The 16,798-nt window shown below is 35.2% G+C and overlaps 1 protein-coding gene across 1 annotated transcript; it reads right to left on the reverse strand.

Moving 5' to 3' along the window:
- Nucleotides 1-396: 396 nt before the first annotated feature.
- LOC133733204 (patatin-like protein 1) lies at nucleotides 397-3,354 on the reverse strand. The gene is made up of 7 exons (XM_062160831.1): nucleotides 3,169-3,354; nucleotides 2,875-3,059; nucleotides 2,483-2,789; nucleotides 2,116-2,265; nucleotides 1,041-1,352; nucleotides 740-915; nucleotides 397-602 (listed from the first exon to the last, which is right to left on the reverse strand). Exons 1-7 carry the CDS (start codon nucleotides 3,304-3,306, stop codon nucleotides 518-520), a joined length of 1,353 nt encoding a protein of 450 aa, XP_062016815.1. The 5' UTR covers nucleotides 3,307-3,354; the 3' UTR covers nucleotides 397-517.
- Nucleotides 3,355-16,798: the final 13,444 nt, after the last annotated feature.

The raw sequence follows: 16,798 nt of genomic DNA on the forward strand, positions 1-16,798 counted from the left end.
CCAGTGGTTTCTGCTCTACAACAAGATGTGGAGGATAGATCTGAAATATGACGGATTTTCAATGATTGTAAGTCATATTTGACATCTTTACTTTCTATTCAGGTTAGTCATATCTTCTGTGAAACAAATGGTGTAGCCAATAGATTAGCTCACCATGCTAGGTTGAATTATCTTGATAATGTTTGGTTAGCTGAGTCTCCTGTTATTATTCGGAATGTATTTTATGAGAATTCTTGTATTGATGCTAGAGGTCAAGGCCCTATATCCCCCTCTATGCATGTTTATGTTTCTAATACAATAAGTCAAGTATGGGGATGAGCTTCCCAAGGTGTTTCAAAGGAAAAAAAAAAAAGAAATTAAAGTTTTGTTTCTAAATTCATGGAACTGCATAAGACAGAAAAGGGAAATTTTTTATATTTATTATGGAACAAGGTTCATCACAACCAACATGGTAATTGGTATTTTATTTCGGCAACATATATAATCGCGGTACTGAACGATGGTCGGTAGTTTAGTCTTAGGCATCAATTTCCTTCTGGTGACCATGGTCATGGTCTCGGCTTTGACGTTTCTTCCTCTCCTCAACGAGTTTTTCCGCCATCCTACAGATGCAAGTTAATTTAAAAAAAAAAAAAAAAAAAACAATTAACAAGCTAGTATTAGTGCTTTTACAACGAATATATAGAAATAAGATGTATGTTTTGCTATGAATCTTAGTATTGATGGAGAGTAATAATACATTTCGAGAGCCTTTTCATTTGTGATCTCAGGTTTAATAGTCTCAAGGCGACCGGTAGCTGTATTCATCTTTGAAACCGATTTCTGTAACAGCTCCTGCCCAGCTATCACAAGATTTTTCAGGTTTTCTTCTGTAGCATTGTCCATAGAATTCATGTCTGTAGGCAATTGATCATGCTGCACCATTTTGTATTTCCATCGATCAAATGTTTTTCTATATATGGTAAGTGGAAAGACCTCATAATGTTTAACATTTTATGATATAAAGTTTAGAATATCCAGCTACGGTTATGTATAAATACCTGAATTCGAAGGTAAGTTCCCTTGGACCAAATAGATTCGAAAAGGGCAGTGAGGTGGATATCGACCATGTCACTACTTGCTTCAGTGAATACTTCTTGCAATGGACAAGAAAATGGATCCAAATGAATCATCCATCCCCCAATACCCCAGTTGGCTGCTTCGTCGGCGTTGTATGTACTCCTTTGCTTTGGTGAACCAGTACCCAATGATATAAGTAGGAACCGATTGCCCTGATCAGCTGCCCAATCTTTTCGAAAGTCAGGATTTTTATTCTTGATTTCTTTTGTCACTTCGGTTATAGCAACCAAACCCTGAAAAACAAAATATTATAGACAAATCAATACACACACATTGATTCTTTTAAACCCCACCTCTCCCCACACATGACCTCCTAAATGAGAAGTTATTGTTTCACCACTCCACCCCACACACACACACAGGAGCTGGGTCCTTAGGCCATCTCCAACTGGCAGGGCTAAAAATAGCCCTGGGGCTAAATTTTAGCCCTAAATCCTGTACTGTTCATCGATGTGACATCAACCATCTTCAACCCGTCAAGACTAAATTATAGCCCTAAAATATATTTTAACATTTTGGATATGTTATATATATATATATATGTTCTTATTTTTTATCAGATTTTTACTATAGTAATTGAAATCATTTTTATGATAAAAAAATATTTTTCAGGATGTTTTTTTTTTTTTTAAGATAATCAAAAATATCTATAGCTGATTTCAAAATGGAATAAAGCTAATTTTGAAATAGAATAAAACTGATTTCTAAATGAAATAAAGTTGATTTCGAAATGGAATAAAATAAAAAAAACCAACGGCTATAAAAAAAAATAAAAAAATCCCACAGGTGGGCCTCAAATTTCTGATTCATTTGGCCCTAAGGGCTAAAGGGCTAAATTTGACTCTCTCTTTAGCCTTTTAGCCCTCAATTTTAACACTCTGGCCCTAAGTTGTTTGGGTTGGAGACCAAAAGGGCTAAAAAATAGGCTTTTAGCCCTTTATGTAGTTGGTAATCTTGGTATGGAGATGGCCTTAAATTTGATGAACTAACTAGTACCGGATTATTAGCAGCCATTCCGCCGTCAACGACATGGAATTCTCTAGTATTGGTTTCAAATTTGTATGCAGGAAAATAGGTTGGTGCTGCTGAAGTTGCCATGCATATATCAGAGAGTTTAGCCGGATCTTGCTCCTCGTTCCTTTTCAACTACAATGACCAAGAACAAATGATTAATTTGTATGTTCTACATAGTTGATTACTGACAGCGTCATATAAACAAAACTTTTATAATAGTCAAGAGTATTAAAATTGTGATACTCCCCACTAATTCAATGACACTCGACTCTAAAATTTCAATACTCAGGAACAATATAAAACATTCTCACCGCAAGGGACTTCACATGAAAGAAAGAAACGTACAGACCTCGTAAGTTGAGAAGATAGCTGGTTGGAGCAGACTTATATCATAACTCGGGATTACAACATTGGTCAATGTCTGATTCAACCGTATGTCTCCTAATTTTCCTTCAACTATATCCCGTAACGCAGTGGCAGCATATTTTGGACTCCCCAGTAGCTTCCCAATTGAACCAGGAAGCTTAGCAACTAATTTCCATAACCACTCTAACCAACTACGAGAAAATCCTGAATTCGGCATTAGCTTCAAATGTTGAAGCGTGTCATCACTATAACCAGAGGGCAATTCATCCATGTTGCCTAGAAATGCAGACCTATGTATAAGAAAATTAATTAATTAAATATATTTATTGAAATTAATTTTGATTAATCGGTAAATTAATTCAACTACTTAATTACTTGCTTGGTGGAAAGATCTTAGGACAGTTTTCAAGATAAAAAGGGACAATCTGGTCAGCACTGAACAAGGGACGATTGTTTTCATCAGGAGCAGTGAGCATGGCAGTCACAAGGCCACCGGTGCTCGTCCCTGCAATCACATCGAAATAATCGGCCAGTCTTGCATTTGTATTGCTCTCCTTTTCCTGCTTAAGTAAGATTGTTAATTAATTGTATTACAAGTAATTAAATTAAGATATATCAATAGAATCCGTAAAGACTTGGATCATGAAACTTTTTTGTTTTGTTAATTACCTGAAGCTTCTTCTCTAAGACGGCGAGAATAGTTCCGGGGATAATCCCCTTGACTCCACCTCCATCAATGCTAAGGATAGTGATGAGTTTTCCCTTACAAGGAGGGGGATGGCGGAGGAATGCACTTGCTTTCTCCATCGGGACTAGCTAGTATAAGGGAGGTGTAGTAGCTGAGGAGGAATGAAGTTTACAGAGCTTGTGTAAGGTTTATATAGAGAGCTTCTAACCCCCTTCCAACATTTATTTGTGTTTGAGATCGATCTCATGCACGCAGTATTCGTGAACGCCACGGTAAAGAATAATGAAATGTGGATAGGTTTACTTTTTTTTTTTGACAACTGTGGATAGGTTTACTTTAAGGATTAATTTCAGTTTAGCACCCTGTGGTTTGGGGGTAACATCATGTCAGTCACTGCTCTTTCAATTTGATCAGCAACACCCCTGTGCTTTCAATTTCAATCAGCCGTGCTCAAATTTTACTGTTCTTTCCAATTTGAACGTTAACTTTGACTATGGGGCCCACTTTGGGGGCCAAAAATGTCATTTCATATACATTTTCTTCTTTTCTCCTCCTCTCTCTCAGCTCGATGGTTTCGCTTTCTCTCTCTTTCTCTCCTCCCTCTCTCTCTGGGCCGCACGACCCTCTCTCTCTCTCTCTCTCTCTCTCTCTCTCTCTCTCTCTCTCTCTCTCTCTCTCTCTCTCTCTCTCTCTCTCTCTCTCTCTCTCTCTCTCTCTCACCCACACACTGCCACCCAGGAAATCATGGCTTCCGACCACCATGAACAAATGTTGTGGTGGAGAGAGAGAGAGAGAGAGAGAGAGAGGGAGGAGAGAAAGAGAAACCATCAAGCTGAGAGAGAGGAGGAGAAAAGAAGAAAATGTATATGATGAAATGACATTTTTAGCCCCCAAAGTGGGCCCCATAGTCAAAGTTAACGTTCAAATTGGACGGAACAGTAAAATTTGGGCACCGCTGATTGAAATTGAAAGCACAGGGGTGTTGCTGATCAAATTAAAAGAGCAGAGACTGACATGATGTTACCCCCAAACCACAGGGTACTAAACTGAAATTAATCCTTACTTTAACAAACACAATCAAAACCAGTCACGTCACGTGGATCATATTGCAGATTGAGATAGGTCCAATCTCAACCCAATAAGAAGCTCCTGGTCCTCTCTAGTGCATACTGCATACAACCTACCGTTGGTGTATTTTTCATGGGTTCATATCTATATCGTGCTTATATATATAGGCCCATTCTAGAGAGTACTATCTCCTTATTTCTTTTATTGCATATTAAATAAAATATATTTTTTTGAAAGGATGAGATAAAATATATTAAATATTTAAAAAGTAATATAATAAACGAACCTGAGTGACATGCATGTTTTCACTGTTTTCTCATATAACGTTAGCCAACTTTTTTGGTCCTCGCCTTATCTCCAACTCTCGAAGTGAAGTGTTTTGCTATCAAAATTTGTTTTGACCAAATGCAGACTTGTTCTGTAGATTTAATTGCTGGGTTTCATGTATTTAATTAGACTAGTACAGAGAAAACGGGGGATTTTTCTCATTTCTCATCTGTTTTTGGATCAACTACAGGGATCTCTTGGCCAAATCTTTTGTTGGAAAGATTTTCAAAATATAATTATTTATTAAGAAATGAAAAGGTGTCAATTTATGTTTGCACCTTTTGGATTTATCTGAGTGAAGTGATATGACCAAAAATCAAATAATACAAATGAAAAGGTACCTTACCTTTTGAAGGGGTACAGATACTTCTATATAAAGGATTCATTCTTTACAGAATGGATAGATCCTACACAATCTCAAGACAATCCTAGAGAATCCTAAGAAGATCTAAGCCTCCAAATAAAAAACTACTAGAAACTAATAGTGCACAATTAGTTTCTAGTAACCTTGAGCCATCTTGTAAACCTTCTTTTGAGTGTTTAGGTTGATCTTCGTAAGTGCAAGACGCCGATCAACAACAGCATTATGCTGGGCTTCATTGTATCCTAAAGGCATATTTGATTATCCCCTTTGCACACTTGATAGTGGGGCAAATAATGTCTTAAGGAAAGCGTTGCTACAACGTGCCTTAGAAGCATAAACTCTCTCATGATCCATACCCACAAAATTGTTCTAACAATCTTAAGACATTATTTTATCCAATGAAAATTTCATTCAAGAGAGTTTATGCCCAAGTTTGAAAATTGGTAGAGGCTATATATTTCAAGAATGGAGAAAAGAAAGTATACAAGCATTTGTCGATTTAAACAAGAAAACCATAAGATTCCTATCTATTGCTAAATATTGGAAAATTACAGGTACGCCTAATACTTATTAAAACCAACTAGTTGTGTTTGGTAATTATGGAAAATATTAATATCTCTGTTGTTCAAGTATTGTAGTATGATCGATTGTATGTATACATTTGAAATCATATTTGGATCTTTGCATGTGACATGCACCACACAACTCATATTTCTGTACGAGTATGTACAACTTATATGTATATATATATATATGCATTATATATATATGATCATAAATACAAAACGGTTGAAGTTTTGGATAACTGCATGCATTGAATATCTTCGCTGTTTCGCATTCAAATTTATTGTTAAGTTGCGGTTCCGGTTTTCAGAAAGGTTTTTTCAATCTCATTATCTCATTCTAGTTGGCATCCCTACTTACAAATAAGATGCAAAGGTTGCATACGTGCATGGGTCAATTTTGTTGTTCTCTTGCATCTTTCATAGGCGAATAAGGTATATGATCTTTGCAGTAGTTATGTATGATAACAGTTTGATTAACCACTTTAAAGAAAGGAAAAAGAATACTGGGAGGTTGTCTTTCATTGTCTACATAATTGAAAGGAAGTTTCAATATTGAAAGACACAACTGTTGCCTTAAAATTTAACAGACATGTCCTTTCCCATGTTCTTCTTTCCGGAGCATGCATAAGTTTGGTTTTGTAACTTTGTTATGCATTTGATCATACAAATATACACAACCTGAATTAACTGCCTTTACAAATGGGCATGACTCGCATGATGGTTGATGAATCCTAAAGGATGCAATGTTAATTTGCTTCCTTCCGTATGTGCATATGATCTAATAATCTCTTAGTTTAATTGTTAAGCGCCTGAATGGTCCTTCATTGCCATTCTGAATTATAGAACTGGGTGCATGGTGTCTGTGCCTTTCTATACGATGAATATATAAAACAAAGTAAACAAAAGTTTATTTTGAAAATGTGCATCTGGCAATAAACAAAACAATGAGGCAATTGAAATTGCTTCTGTGTGCTAGTTGGATCCTATTTGGATAGCAACTAGTTGATTATATGTATATCGAAAATGCAAGCTTATTAAAAACCTTTGTGAATTAAGTTTCATTGCATGATCGATATCCATCAAAAGGTAATAAGCTAGCATTAAGCTTGAAAACGTCTATGGCTTGATTATGGACTGTGAATACTCAAGTATTGAATATGAGTATATCATCTAATATAAAGATGAGTTTGGCATAATACTAGTTGAAATGTCAATAGAAATCCAAATCAAAACTTTAGACGGATCGTAAGTTTATGAATAAGAAATTCATTGATAGTCTTCACTATCAAAGGGCATTTGCCAAGTAAATAATAACAATGATGATTACCGGTTCATTATTGAGACATAGCTATGCAACATAAATTATAAATGACGGTGAGAACCGTTAATTCTAAGGTCATGATTAAGATTGATTGACCAATTAACAAAGTACTTGTAAATCTTTAACTTTACAAGGATTTGATGGGTGATACATCAAATGGGATGGGGAAGTCCAAAATTTTGATCACCAATGATGGAAACTCAACTCAACACTTGAAACATCAAGCCTTGAGTTCAATGAGCAAAGTACATCATATGTAGTGATTGCAAGTACCGAAATAAATGAATGAACATATGTTTCCACATATACATAATATCCATCCAAAGGTAAAGTAGTGCTTGGTACCTGTAATGTATGGTGGAGGTTGAGTTAATTCTCTTAATAAGCATGATTGAAAGTACTATAGTTACAGGGGTACTACATGCTTACCTATATGAGTGTGAAGGTGGTGCCGCCTTCTATGCGACTTGGACTAGTTTCTAGAGCACTCATGAAATAGGATATAGACACAAGGCCAATCCACGTGTCAGCTTGTAAAAACACTTTAAAGGGAGTTGAAAGATAGTGTGTGAAATGTGTCCGGTTAAGTCACATAGAATCGCAAGTTCAAAGCTAAGGCCACTTCGCCATTCTGACTTAACTTTGATGTGTTCTCACTAAGCTAAGGTTCAAGTCCACAAGACACCTTAGTTTATGTACTAAGCTTTCCGAGATGATGCTCAAGAATTTTTCAAAATGTTTTTAAAATCATATTTTGATTATATCTTTATATTTGAAAATGGTGGAGGATTGTTGGAAAGATTTTCAAAATATAATTATTTATTAAGAAATGAAAAGGTGTCAATTTATGTTTGCACCTTTTGGATTTATCTGAGTGAAGTGATATGACCAAAAATCAAATAATACAAATGAAAAGGTACCTTACCTTTTGAAGGGGTACATATACTTCTATATAAAGGATTCATTCTTTACAGAATGGATAGATCCTACACAATTTCAAGACAATCCTAGAGAATCCTAAGAAGATCTAAGCCTCCAAATAAAAAACTACTAGAAACTAATAGTGCACAATTAGTTTCTAGTAACCTTGAGCCATCTTGTAAACCTTCTTTTGAGTGTTTAGGTTGATCTTCGTAAGTGCAAGACGCCGATCAACAACAGCATTATGCTGGGCTTCATTGTATCCTAAAGGCATATTTGATTATCCCCTTTGCACACTTGATAGTGGGGCAAATAATGTCTTAAGGAAAGAGTTGCTACAACGTGCCTTAGAAGCATAAACTCTCTCATGATCCATACCCACAAAATTGTTCTAACATCTTCTAGCTAGTCTGCATCATTAGTTTGTTTTGAACTCACTCGATGATTTCATTAAAGAACTAGATATGCACAACAGAATTTAGACAAGATGATGATATAGAAGTTCGGAGAACTGAATAGAAATTTAATTAAAATAGATTTTCTTTTTATTAAATTAAGAGTTTCTTTTTTTTTTAAAAGAGAAAAAATATTATTACTAAGCACGATTAAGATCGTACATGAGGGCATCCAGTATACTATCCATTTACAAACCATTCAACTTGCATCTCTGAATCAAAACTAAGAGCTGCCAGCCTATGAGCTACAACATTAGCCTGTCTAGGAGCAAAAACAACAGATAAATCAGCACTAGAGTTGAGCAAACCTCGCACATCAGTAACTAACGCTCTCAATGGTGATAGATCACAATCCAAGGCATTAATGGCCTGAACAGCAAGCAGGCAGTCACTCTCTATTACTGCTTTCGTAACCTGCATGGCTTGCAACAATGCCAATCCCCTCTTGATAGCCAAAAGTTCCACATGCAATGGCGAGCTAACAAAAGACATACGACTAGAGAATGCAGCAATGAATTGGCCATGAGCATTACGAAGCACTCCTCCTGTACCCCCAAACTGTACGTTGGGTAGATAGGCACCATCCACATTCAGTTTCAGATTATCTCCCTAAGAGTTTCTTAAATATAAGTGGGTGTGTCAAACCACTATTAAGGTGAGGTGATTTATCAGTCAATCCCGTAAAATTTCTCCACATAGAAAATTTTTAGAAAATCATTTATAAAGACTGCTGTAGCCTGGAGGATGTTTTTCTAGTTGAATGTCCTCTCCAATTATGTAGCCATGGAGCTCAAATAGTTCGAGTTACTCTTAGGGCTCGTTTGGTTGGCGGAAAGGAAATTGGTTCCTTGGTCTTTCCCATGAGCATGGGAAATCAAATTTCCCACTAGTTCCCTACCAATGTTTGGAAACACCGGGAAAGTAATCAGAAAATGTATTTTACTTTCTTTTCCGATGTTTGGTTTGTACATGAATAAAAAAGTAGGTAACATCAATTTTTCAATAATATTCTTATTATCAAAATATAAACAATTCAATATTCAAACGTTTCTAGGATAATTTGGTAATAACAACCATTAAAATAATATTTAGAGTATGTAATTAATGTGCAATTAATGCAAGAAAAGTATGAGGGAAAATGAATCCCGGGGGGTGTTGGAGGATCCATTTCCCCCCCCCCCCCCCCCTATTTTCCCTTCATGTAGGAAAGTTGTTCATTTCCTCGGGTGTGCCAAACACAGGAAATGATCAACTTTCCTTTCCCAACATTTCCATTCCGCGAACCAAAAGGAGGCCTTAATATCTTAAAATTGACCAGCTATATAGTATCTTAGATACATATATCATTTCATACACTTTTTATTGAGAATAGAGTTTGAACTCGGATATCTAAAGTTTTGTATGTGTTCATATTCATTATTAATTCGTTTAGGTTAGCTATATAGAATTCATTCATGAGTTGAATTTGTAGTACGTATTCGTTGACAACTGTCAATTGATTTTATATTGGATCTCTGTAGATTTCGTTCACAATTTCTTTTTTGATTTCTCATTTATTATCAATTCGTATTAAGTCAGATGTGTAGATTTCATCCACACGTAATTTCTTGATTTTAATTGTTGTTGGCCAAGCAACTAAGATGGGGCATCTCCCCCTCACTTTGTCTTAATGTGTTTCACTAGATTCTTATCTTTTTATCTAAAGGTCTTGTATATATGTATGACCTAGAATTCAAGTCAAATTTTCTACCGTAGTTGTCGCTTCGCATTGAACATCAACCAAAATTGGGCAAGCTTAGCATTGTTTGGATAAAATTCAGGAATTTAAACTAATTTAGAGTGTGTTTGGATAAGGGAAAAAATGATTGATTTTAATTGAAAGTGAGGATTTCATAATTCGTAAAGGGCGGCTATTGCCACCCTACTATTATCTAACCCATTTCTCTTTCCAATAGTATCCTTATATATCAATAAAGGTATATTGTGAGGGTTAGACAACCCGGAGCACCCAAAAAAAAACCTAGGTTTTGAGAATTTGCTCGTCCGGCGGCGCTCGGAATCGATGAGGGTTTGCCTTGTCGCTAATGGACCGCTGCCGAACGGGACTTGCTATTTGCATGGGGAGGTCTTGGGAGAGGTATTGAAACTCAAGGATCTAGACGGGTGGCGGTGGTGAGGTCCCGACGAAATCTCTGGGTGTGTTTTGTGTTGTGCAAGGTTGGCGAGCTTCGGACTGAGCTCTGCAGATCAAGGGCGACGGGGTTTCTGATGGGGAGCGGCGGTGTCGCTCTGAGGAGCTGTGCAGCAGTGAAGATCTGGAGGATCCGGGCGTCTCTTCTGACTTTGGAGTGGTGCGTCGTTCTGCTGGGTCGTGTCGGCGAAGTGGGCCATGTCGGTGGTGCGTCGGTTTGCTGGGATTGTGTCGGTGAGGCTGGTTGGGGCGTGATCGACGCGGCGCGGATATGGCAGATTGGTGGTGGCACGGGGTTGTACGGGCAAACGCATGCGGCTGATGACCTTTGGGCCTTGCTCCAAATCCTACTGGGCCTTGGGGTTGGGCTTTTCTCCTTTTGAGCTTCCCAGTGGGCCTCTAATTTGGACTAGGGCTTTGCCTTTGGCCCAATTCTATGTTAGATAGATTTTTCTTTCTAAGTTATACCCTATTTTTTTAGGGACCTATGCGCTTTTGTTTTGTTTTTTATGTGCCTATTTACTATGTATGTTCATAGTTCATAGGCTCGCTGAATATGTGAGCACTGGTTGTCTAATGGGTGGTGCTAGCATACCACGTCCTACACTTGTCCTTGGTATGGCAAGGGAAGGTATGTATCCGTGCCATTCTGGCTTGAGTATGAATGAAATTGATGTTTGGTTCAAAAAAAAAAAAAAAAAAAAAAAAAGAGTATCCTTATATGACATATCCAATTAAAAAATATTTTTTTAAGGAAAATCTCTTATTTAATTTATACCAATAAAACACTAAAATATATTCAATTTTTCTAATTAATTTTTTTTGTTTCGATGTTTGTCTATTTTAATTAATGTCAAAAGGTTAGTAAGTTAACAACTATGAGCAATGAAAAAATAAATTTACTTTCGCGGTTCACAAAGGGTATTACAAAGATTTTGATGAAGTTAACATTAATAGTTTTGTGAATTGAATAACAAATTAACGATGATGATGCAACAAAAAGACAAAAAAAAAAAAAATAAATTCAAATTTGGGTGGAGAATATGAAGATTATTGTTACTTTAGCAATGCTAGCCATTTTTGAGTCAAATTTTAGCCAAAATAGCTAAAAAGTCATTTTGGCTAGCCACTTTAGAAATGCGTTTGCATCAGTGCTCTCTATTATAACTAGTTTTGAATTTATATTATTTTTTAAAGAAAAGTTAAATAGTTTAAATGTATTTAAAAATTACATAAAATAACTCAAAAGGAATGTTATAAATTATAGGGAGCCTCATCTCGCTCTCTATATTTAGAAGCGAGATAGCTAAAAGTTATAATAGAGAGTCACTTAGGAGTCTGGTGTTGCTAGGGCTGCCACTTGGTTTGGTAATTACCAAACCGACCGAATACCAACCGATACTTTAGGTTAGGTAAACCGACTTTTTGATAACCGAGACCGATAAAACCGAAATCGAAAATTACCAAAAAAGTTGGTTTGGCCGGTTTTGATAAATACTGAATCTACCGATTATCTAAATATTAACTTTATATAAGCTTTCATAATAGTATGAACATTACTCTATATACTACATTAATTAATAGTACATGTATTTTGAGTAATCTAGTCCAAGATGGTTAAATAACCTAGTTTTATTGAAAATGGCTAAAATTTGATGTCATATATACAAAAGAAAGCTATGATTAGTAGATGAATACGAAGTTTACGGTTATAAAATTGAAAAACCTAATTTTGTTCATTCTAATTTATATTACAAAGAATTAGTTGTTCTAAAGTTGGTAATACCGAAAATCGAAATACCGAATTCGGTAGATATGATTAAAAACCGAAAATTTTAGTTGGTAATTGGTAGCTCAATTTTGAAACCGAAAACTTTGGTTTTGAAGTTGGTAATACCTATAACCGATTCGAACCGACCGAGTGACAGCCCTAGGTGCAGCTGTTAAAATATATAAAAAGCTAAACATGCTCTCCAAAATAGCTAAGGAGCTAAAATAGAGAGTCTGCTAAAGATGCTCTTATCCAATAAGGAATTAAGTAGTTTTTGTATTTGATTAATTGGTTATCTATTTATTTTTCTTACATATTTGGATTTTAGAAAATTTGTGTACTTATTAGTTATTTTGTACTTGGGTAATATACTCTTTCTATAATTCAAATGTTTGTAGGGTGAACTAAAAAAATAGTAGGGTGGCAATAGCCGCACCCTTCGTAAAAGGCAATTCCCTTGTTTGACATTATCAGATTGAAAATTTTAAATTTCACTGTGGAAAAAAACGAAGGAATTCATTGTTTAAAGTCTCCACTTCAATTTCCACCAAAATAGGTGTCATTTACGAATTCCTTGCAGTATTCAATTTTTATTTCCAAAACAAGGCTTTTTTTATTTTATTTTTTATTTGTTTTAAAATTTATTAATTTATTACACATTTCAAATCCTAAATAGATACAACCAAACAATAGAAATTGCAATTAATGGAATTTTAGATTGATGGAGTTAAAGATTCCATCATTTATAAATTTCTATGAATTTTATAATTTAATTTTTCTGATTTTCTCAGAACTGATCTAATCTTCAATCAAGTAAAGAACAGATTCTTTGGCTAGCTAGTTTAATTGTCTTCTGAAGCCACATATATTCTTATAAATATTGTGCCAACACAAAATGTTCATGGAGCAGGAACTGGTGATGAGGAAATTCAGAAATTAGCAAAGCCGTACGTGGTGGTGATTTTTATTATGGTTTGCATTGCTATGGGTACCCCTTGCCCTGACTCAACGGGAGCCTATTATGGTTTTCAGTGGTCATGAAGATTGAATATAGCCATGGGCTATAGCTAAGTGCGGATCCTTATTATGGTTTGCATTTCAAATCCTAAAAAGATACAACCAAATAATAGAAATTGTAATTAATGGAATTTTAGATTGATGGAGTTAAAGATTCCATCATTTATAAATTTCTATGAATTTTATAATTTAATTTTTCTGATTTTCTCATAACGGATCTAATCTTCGAACAAGTAAATAACAGATTCTTTGGCTAGCTAGTTTAATTGTCTTCTGAAGCCACATATATTCTTATAAATATTGTGCCAACACAAAATGTTCATGGAGCAGGAACTGGTGATGAGGAAATTCAGAAATTAGCAAAGCCGTACGTGGTGGTGATTTTTATTAGAGTTTTTTCTATTGGAACCTCCAAATTTGCTCACTTGACCTCTATGCTTTTTGCACCTCCTATCAAATTTTCAAATACTAAATTTACTCACTACACCTCACTAAAGTTCCTTAAATAACCTCACTCATATAATTTGCAAACAAACTATTATCTTTAAAATAAAAAACTTAGTCATTTCAATGATTAATTACTCTATAATCTTAATTACATGTCTATTCCTTAATCAGACAACATAAATCTCTTATCCAATAAAAAAAATAAAAAATAATTTCTAATCAACAAGAAAATAACATGAACTATTGTGTGATTTTTTTTTTAATTTTTTTTTTAGTTGTGCAAAAAAAAAAAACAGAGTAATCATTTTTTTCTTAATGTTTTTTTTCTCTATTTTCTGCACCTCATGATTAATTATTTAAATTTTTTTTTTTAGTTTTTCTATAAATGCTAGCTCTTTTTTTTTTTTTTTTTTTACAAATATAATAGATAGACTTAGATTTAGGTTATAATATGATTTATTTTGTTCTCCCTCACAATATGTGTTCAACATGTATATCATATATTTTTATGTCACATGATCTTAATCATAGTTTTAGTTCTTATTAAATATATATGAATGCTTTAATGAGTATGTAGTGAAATTGGAAAATGAAAATAGATAAGGAAAATAATAAATAATGCAATCTGATTATTATTGAATTGGAAAGTCTAGAGAAATAAAAATAATATTTTTTTGATATAATTATTTTCCTTAATAGTCATTTTATAGTAGGTTATATATGTAATTTAATAATTCGATTATGAATGAGGTCAAGTGAGCAGATTTGGAGGTCTCAATAGAAACACTCTTTTTATTATGGTTTGCATTGCTATTGGTACCCTTGCCCTGACTCAACGGGAGCCTATTATGGTTTTCAGTGGTCATAAAGATTGAATATAGCCATGGGCTATAGCTAAGTGCGGATCCTTATTGGGACCGCAGTAGGCCATCCCCCCTCCCTTTCCCCCCCCCCCCCCCCCCCCTCAAAAAAAAAAACAGTTAATAAATTTCTTCAATATATAGAACAGGTAGTACATTGATTGACAGAAAAGTCAACAAATTTACAACCCAAGGGTTTGGCACTACTAGAAAATTGACCACTACCCACCCCCTTATTAAGACACACTTATCATTTGATAGAGCAAATGACACCCTTTGTTTATTTCTGTTTCATTTGTTTAATAGATACACGTAATCCTGACAAATCTAAATACTGGGACTTATTAGATGGCAATATCAGTACGTATCTGAGAAAATATAAAAGTTTTTATATCTTAGCCCATGCCACCCTTACATATGCCAGTGAGAATCGAACTCATGACCTATACAATGTTGGAATTATAGCTTACCAACAGGTCACAACTCACCAGCAGAGAAAAGATAATAGTAAATAAAATAAAAATATATAAAACTAATAAATCACACCCTTATCCGTATATTTTATTTGCACATTGTTATTATAATCGTCAGTCCATTCTACTAAATGAGGGAAACATTACAAAATGACTCACCGAGAAACCCCAGCTTCGACAAAAATGAGCCATGAAAGAAAACTTTAATTTAAAGGAAAAACTTTAAAGCAATCTAACATAATGCAACCCTAGAGTGAAGCTCCAAGTAACCTGACGCTACCAGGGAGGCTCCGAACACAGTCAAAAACCATCCCCAATATTATAAGAATCTAAAAATATTAGTCCTCCATCCACCTGAATCCAAATACGGACCCAAAAATGTGTGGACTGACCAGCCAACCCAAAGGAACAGGCCCATGCCCAGGCCCAGTTGAAATTGCCCTAGGCACCCAAACGCCTGGATCCGAAATTGCTTAGGACTGTTGGATCATAATTCATATACATATTTGTGCCCTAAAACATGGAAATTACTTGTTCTAAAGTCCAATTTAATGTTGACTAATCCAATTTCATTATTCCCCTAATCTTGTACTTTTACTTAACCTTTGTGTTTATTTATATATATTTATTTTCCTTATTATGCTAGGAAATGATGGAGAAGCATGGAAATGCACTAAAAAGTCAACCTTAGCAAATTTTTCTACTCCGGCTAAGAGAAAGCAAGCTAGACAAGAAAGGAGGGGTGGCAGCCTGATCAAACGAACTCCAAATGAGTTAAAACTTTCCAGATCCATTCTAGACATCCTAAGGATCATTTATTATGAAGAGTTCAAGAGATATTTAGGAGTGTAAGGTCTTCAAAATATCGGTCCAAGTTTCTGACTAAAAGACGAAAAACCAGCAAAACCGGACCTGTAAGGATTCCGGCAGAATTTCCGGCCAAATCACGGCGAACTAAGCTCTGAAATTTTACCAGGATGATCTACACTTATCAAGGAACATTTGGTATGAAGAAGTCGAAGGCTAATTCCAATGTCTCGATGGAGATTCAATTGAAGGAAGCTTCAGGAGCAGAAAACAAAGTCAAAACATGACAGTTTGGCCTAGAACCTTCTTTGGACGGATTTCTTTGTGCATTTTTAGAAGTTCTATGATGCTGAAACTATCAAAGAGAGCCCTAGAAGAATCCTACAATATTATGACAAGATTAGTCCATCATATTATCCTTTGGATAATAGGCATCCCTATGCACCTTCTCTCATTTGGTTGCCAAATTGACTTTGGTGACCCAAAACCACCCCAACACTCTTCATTTTCATGTTTCCCATGCACAATAAAGAGAGCAACTGCTCCTCTCTTCTCCTAAGTTATCTTTTCTACTCTACACTCTCATAACTCATCATTACTTCTCTCTTTTTACTCTATCTCTTCCATACCACTTTCCCTTGTTTTTAGAATCTATTACCACTCTCATACTCTACCAGCTCCATGCTTCTTACAATGCTTGAGCTGCTATTTTTTGCTTCCATTCATCATTTTACTCCTCTCTCTCTTCTCTATATAAACATCCATTCATTACACTCTTAAGACACCACCCATACTACTCCATAACATCTTTTTCTCTCTATATTCTTTACACAATCCACTATCATCTCCTCCACAAAACCTCCATCACCACTATCATCTCCTCCACAAAACCTCCATCACCACTACCATCAATTCATAACCTCCATTACCACCACCACAACCTTCATCATCTTTTCCATCTACCCATTCCATTTCATAGACAAAAAACTTCACCACTTCACCATTTCACCACTTGATCATCTC

The sequence above is a fragment of the Rosa rugosa genome, chromosome 2 (genome assembly GCF_958449725.1).
Source record: "Rosa rugosa chromosome 2, drRosRugo1.1, whole genome shotgun sequence".
NCBI classification, from domain to species: domain Eukaryota; kingdom Viridiplantae; phylum Streptophyta; class Magnoliopsida; order Rosales; family Rosaceae; genus Rosa; species Rosa rugosa.

Coding starts and splice junctions, on each gene's coding strand:
- LOC133733204 (XM_062160831.1), bottom strand. CDS start 3,306: ATGGAGAAAGCAAGTGCATTCCTCCGCCATCCCCCTCCTTGTAAGGGA. Junction 2,790..2,874: donor AAGATCTTTCCACCAAGCAA/GTAATTAAGTAG, acceptor TCTTATACATAG/GTCTGCATTTCTAGGCAACA. Junction 1,353..2,115: donor GAATGGCTGCTAATAATCCG/GTACTAGTTAGT, acceptor TTTGTTTTTCAG/GGTTTGGTTGCTATAACCGA.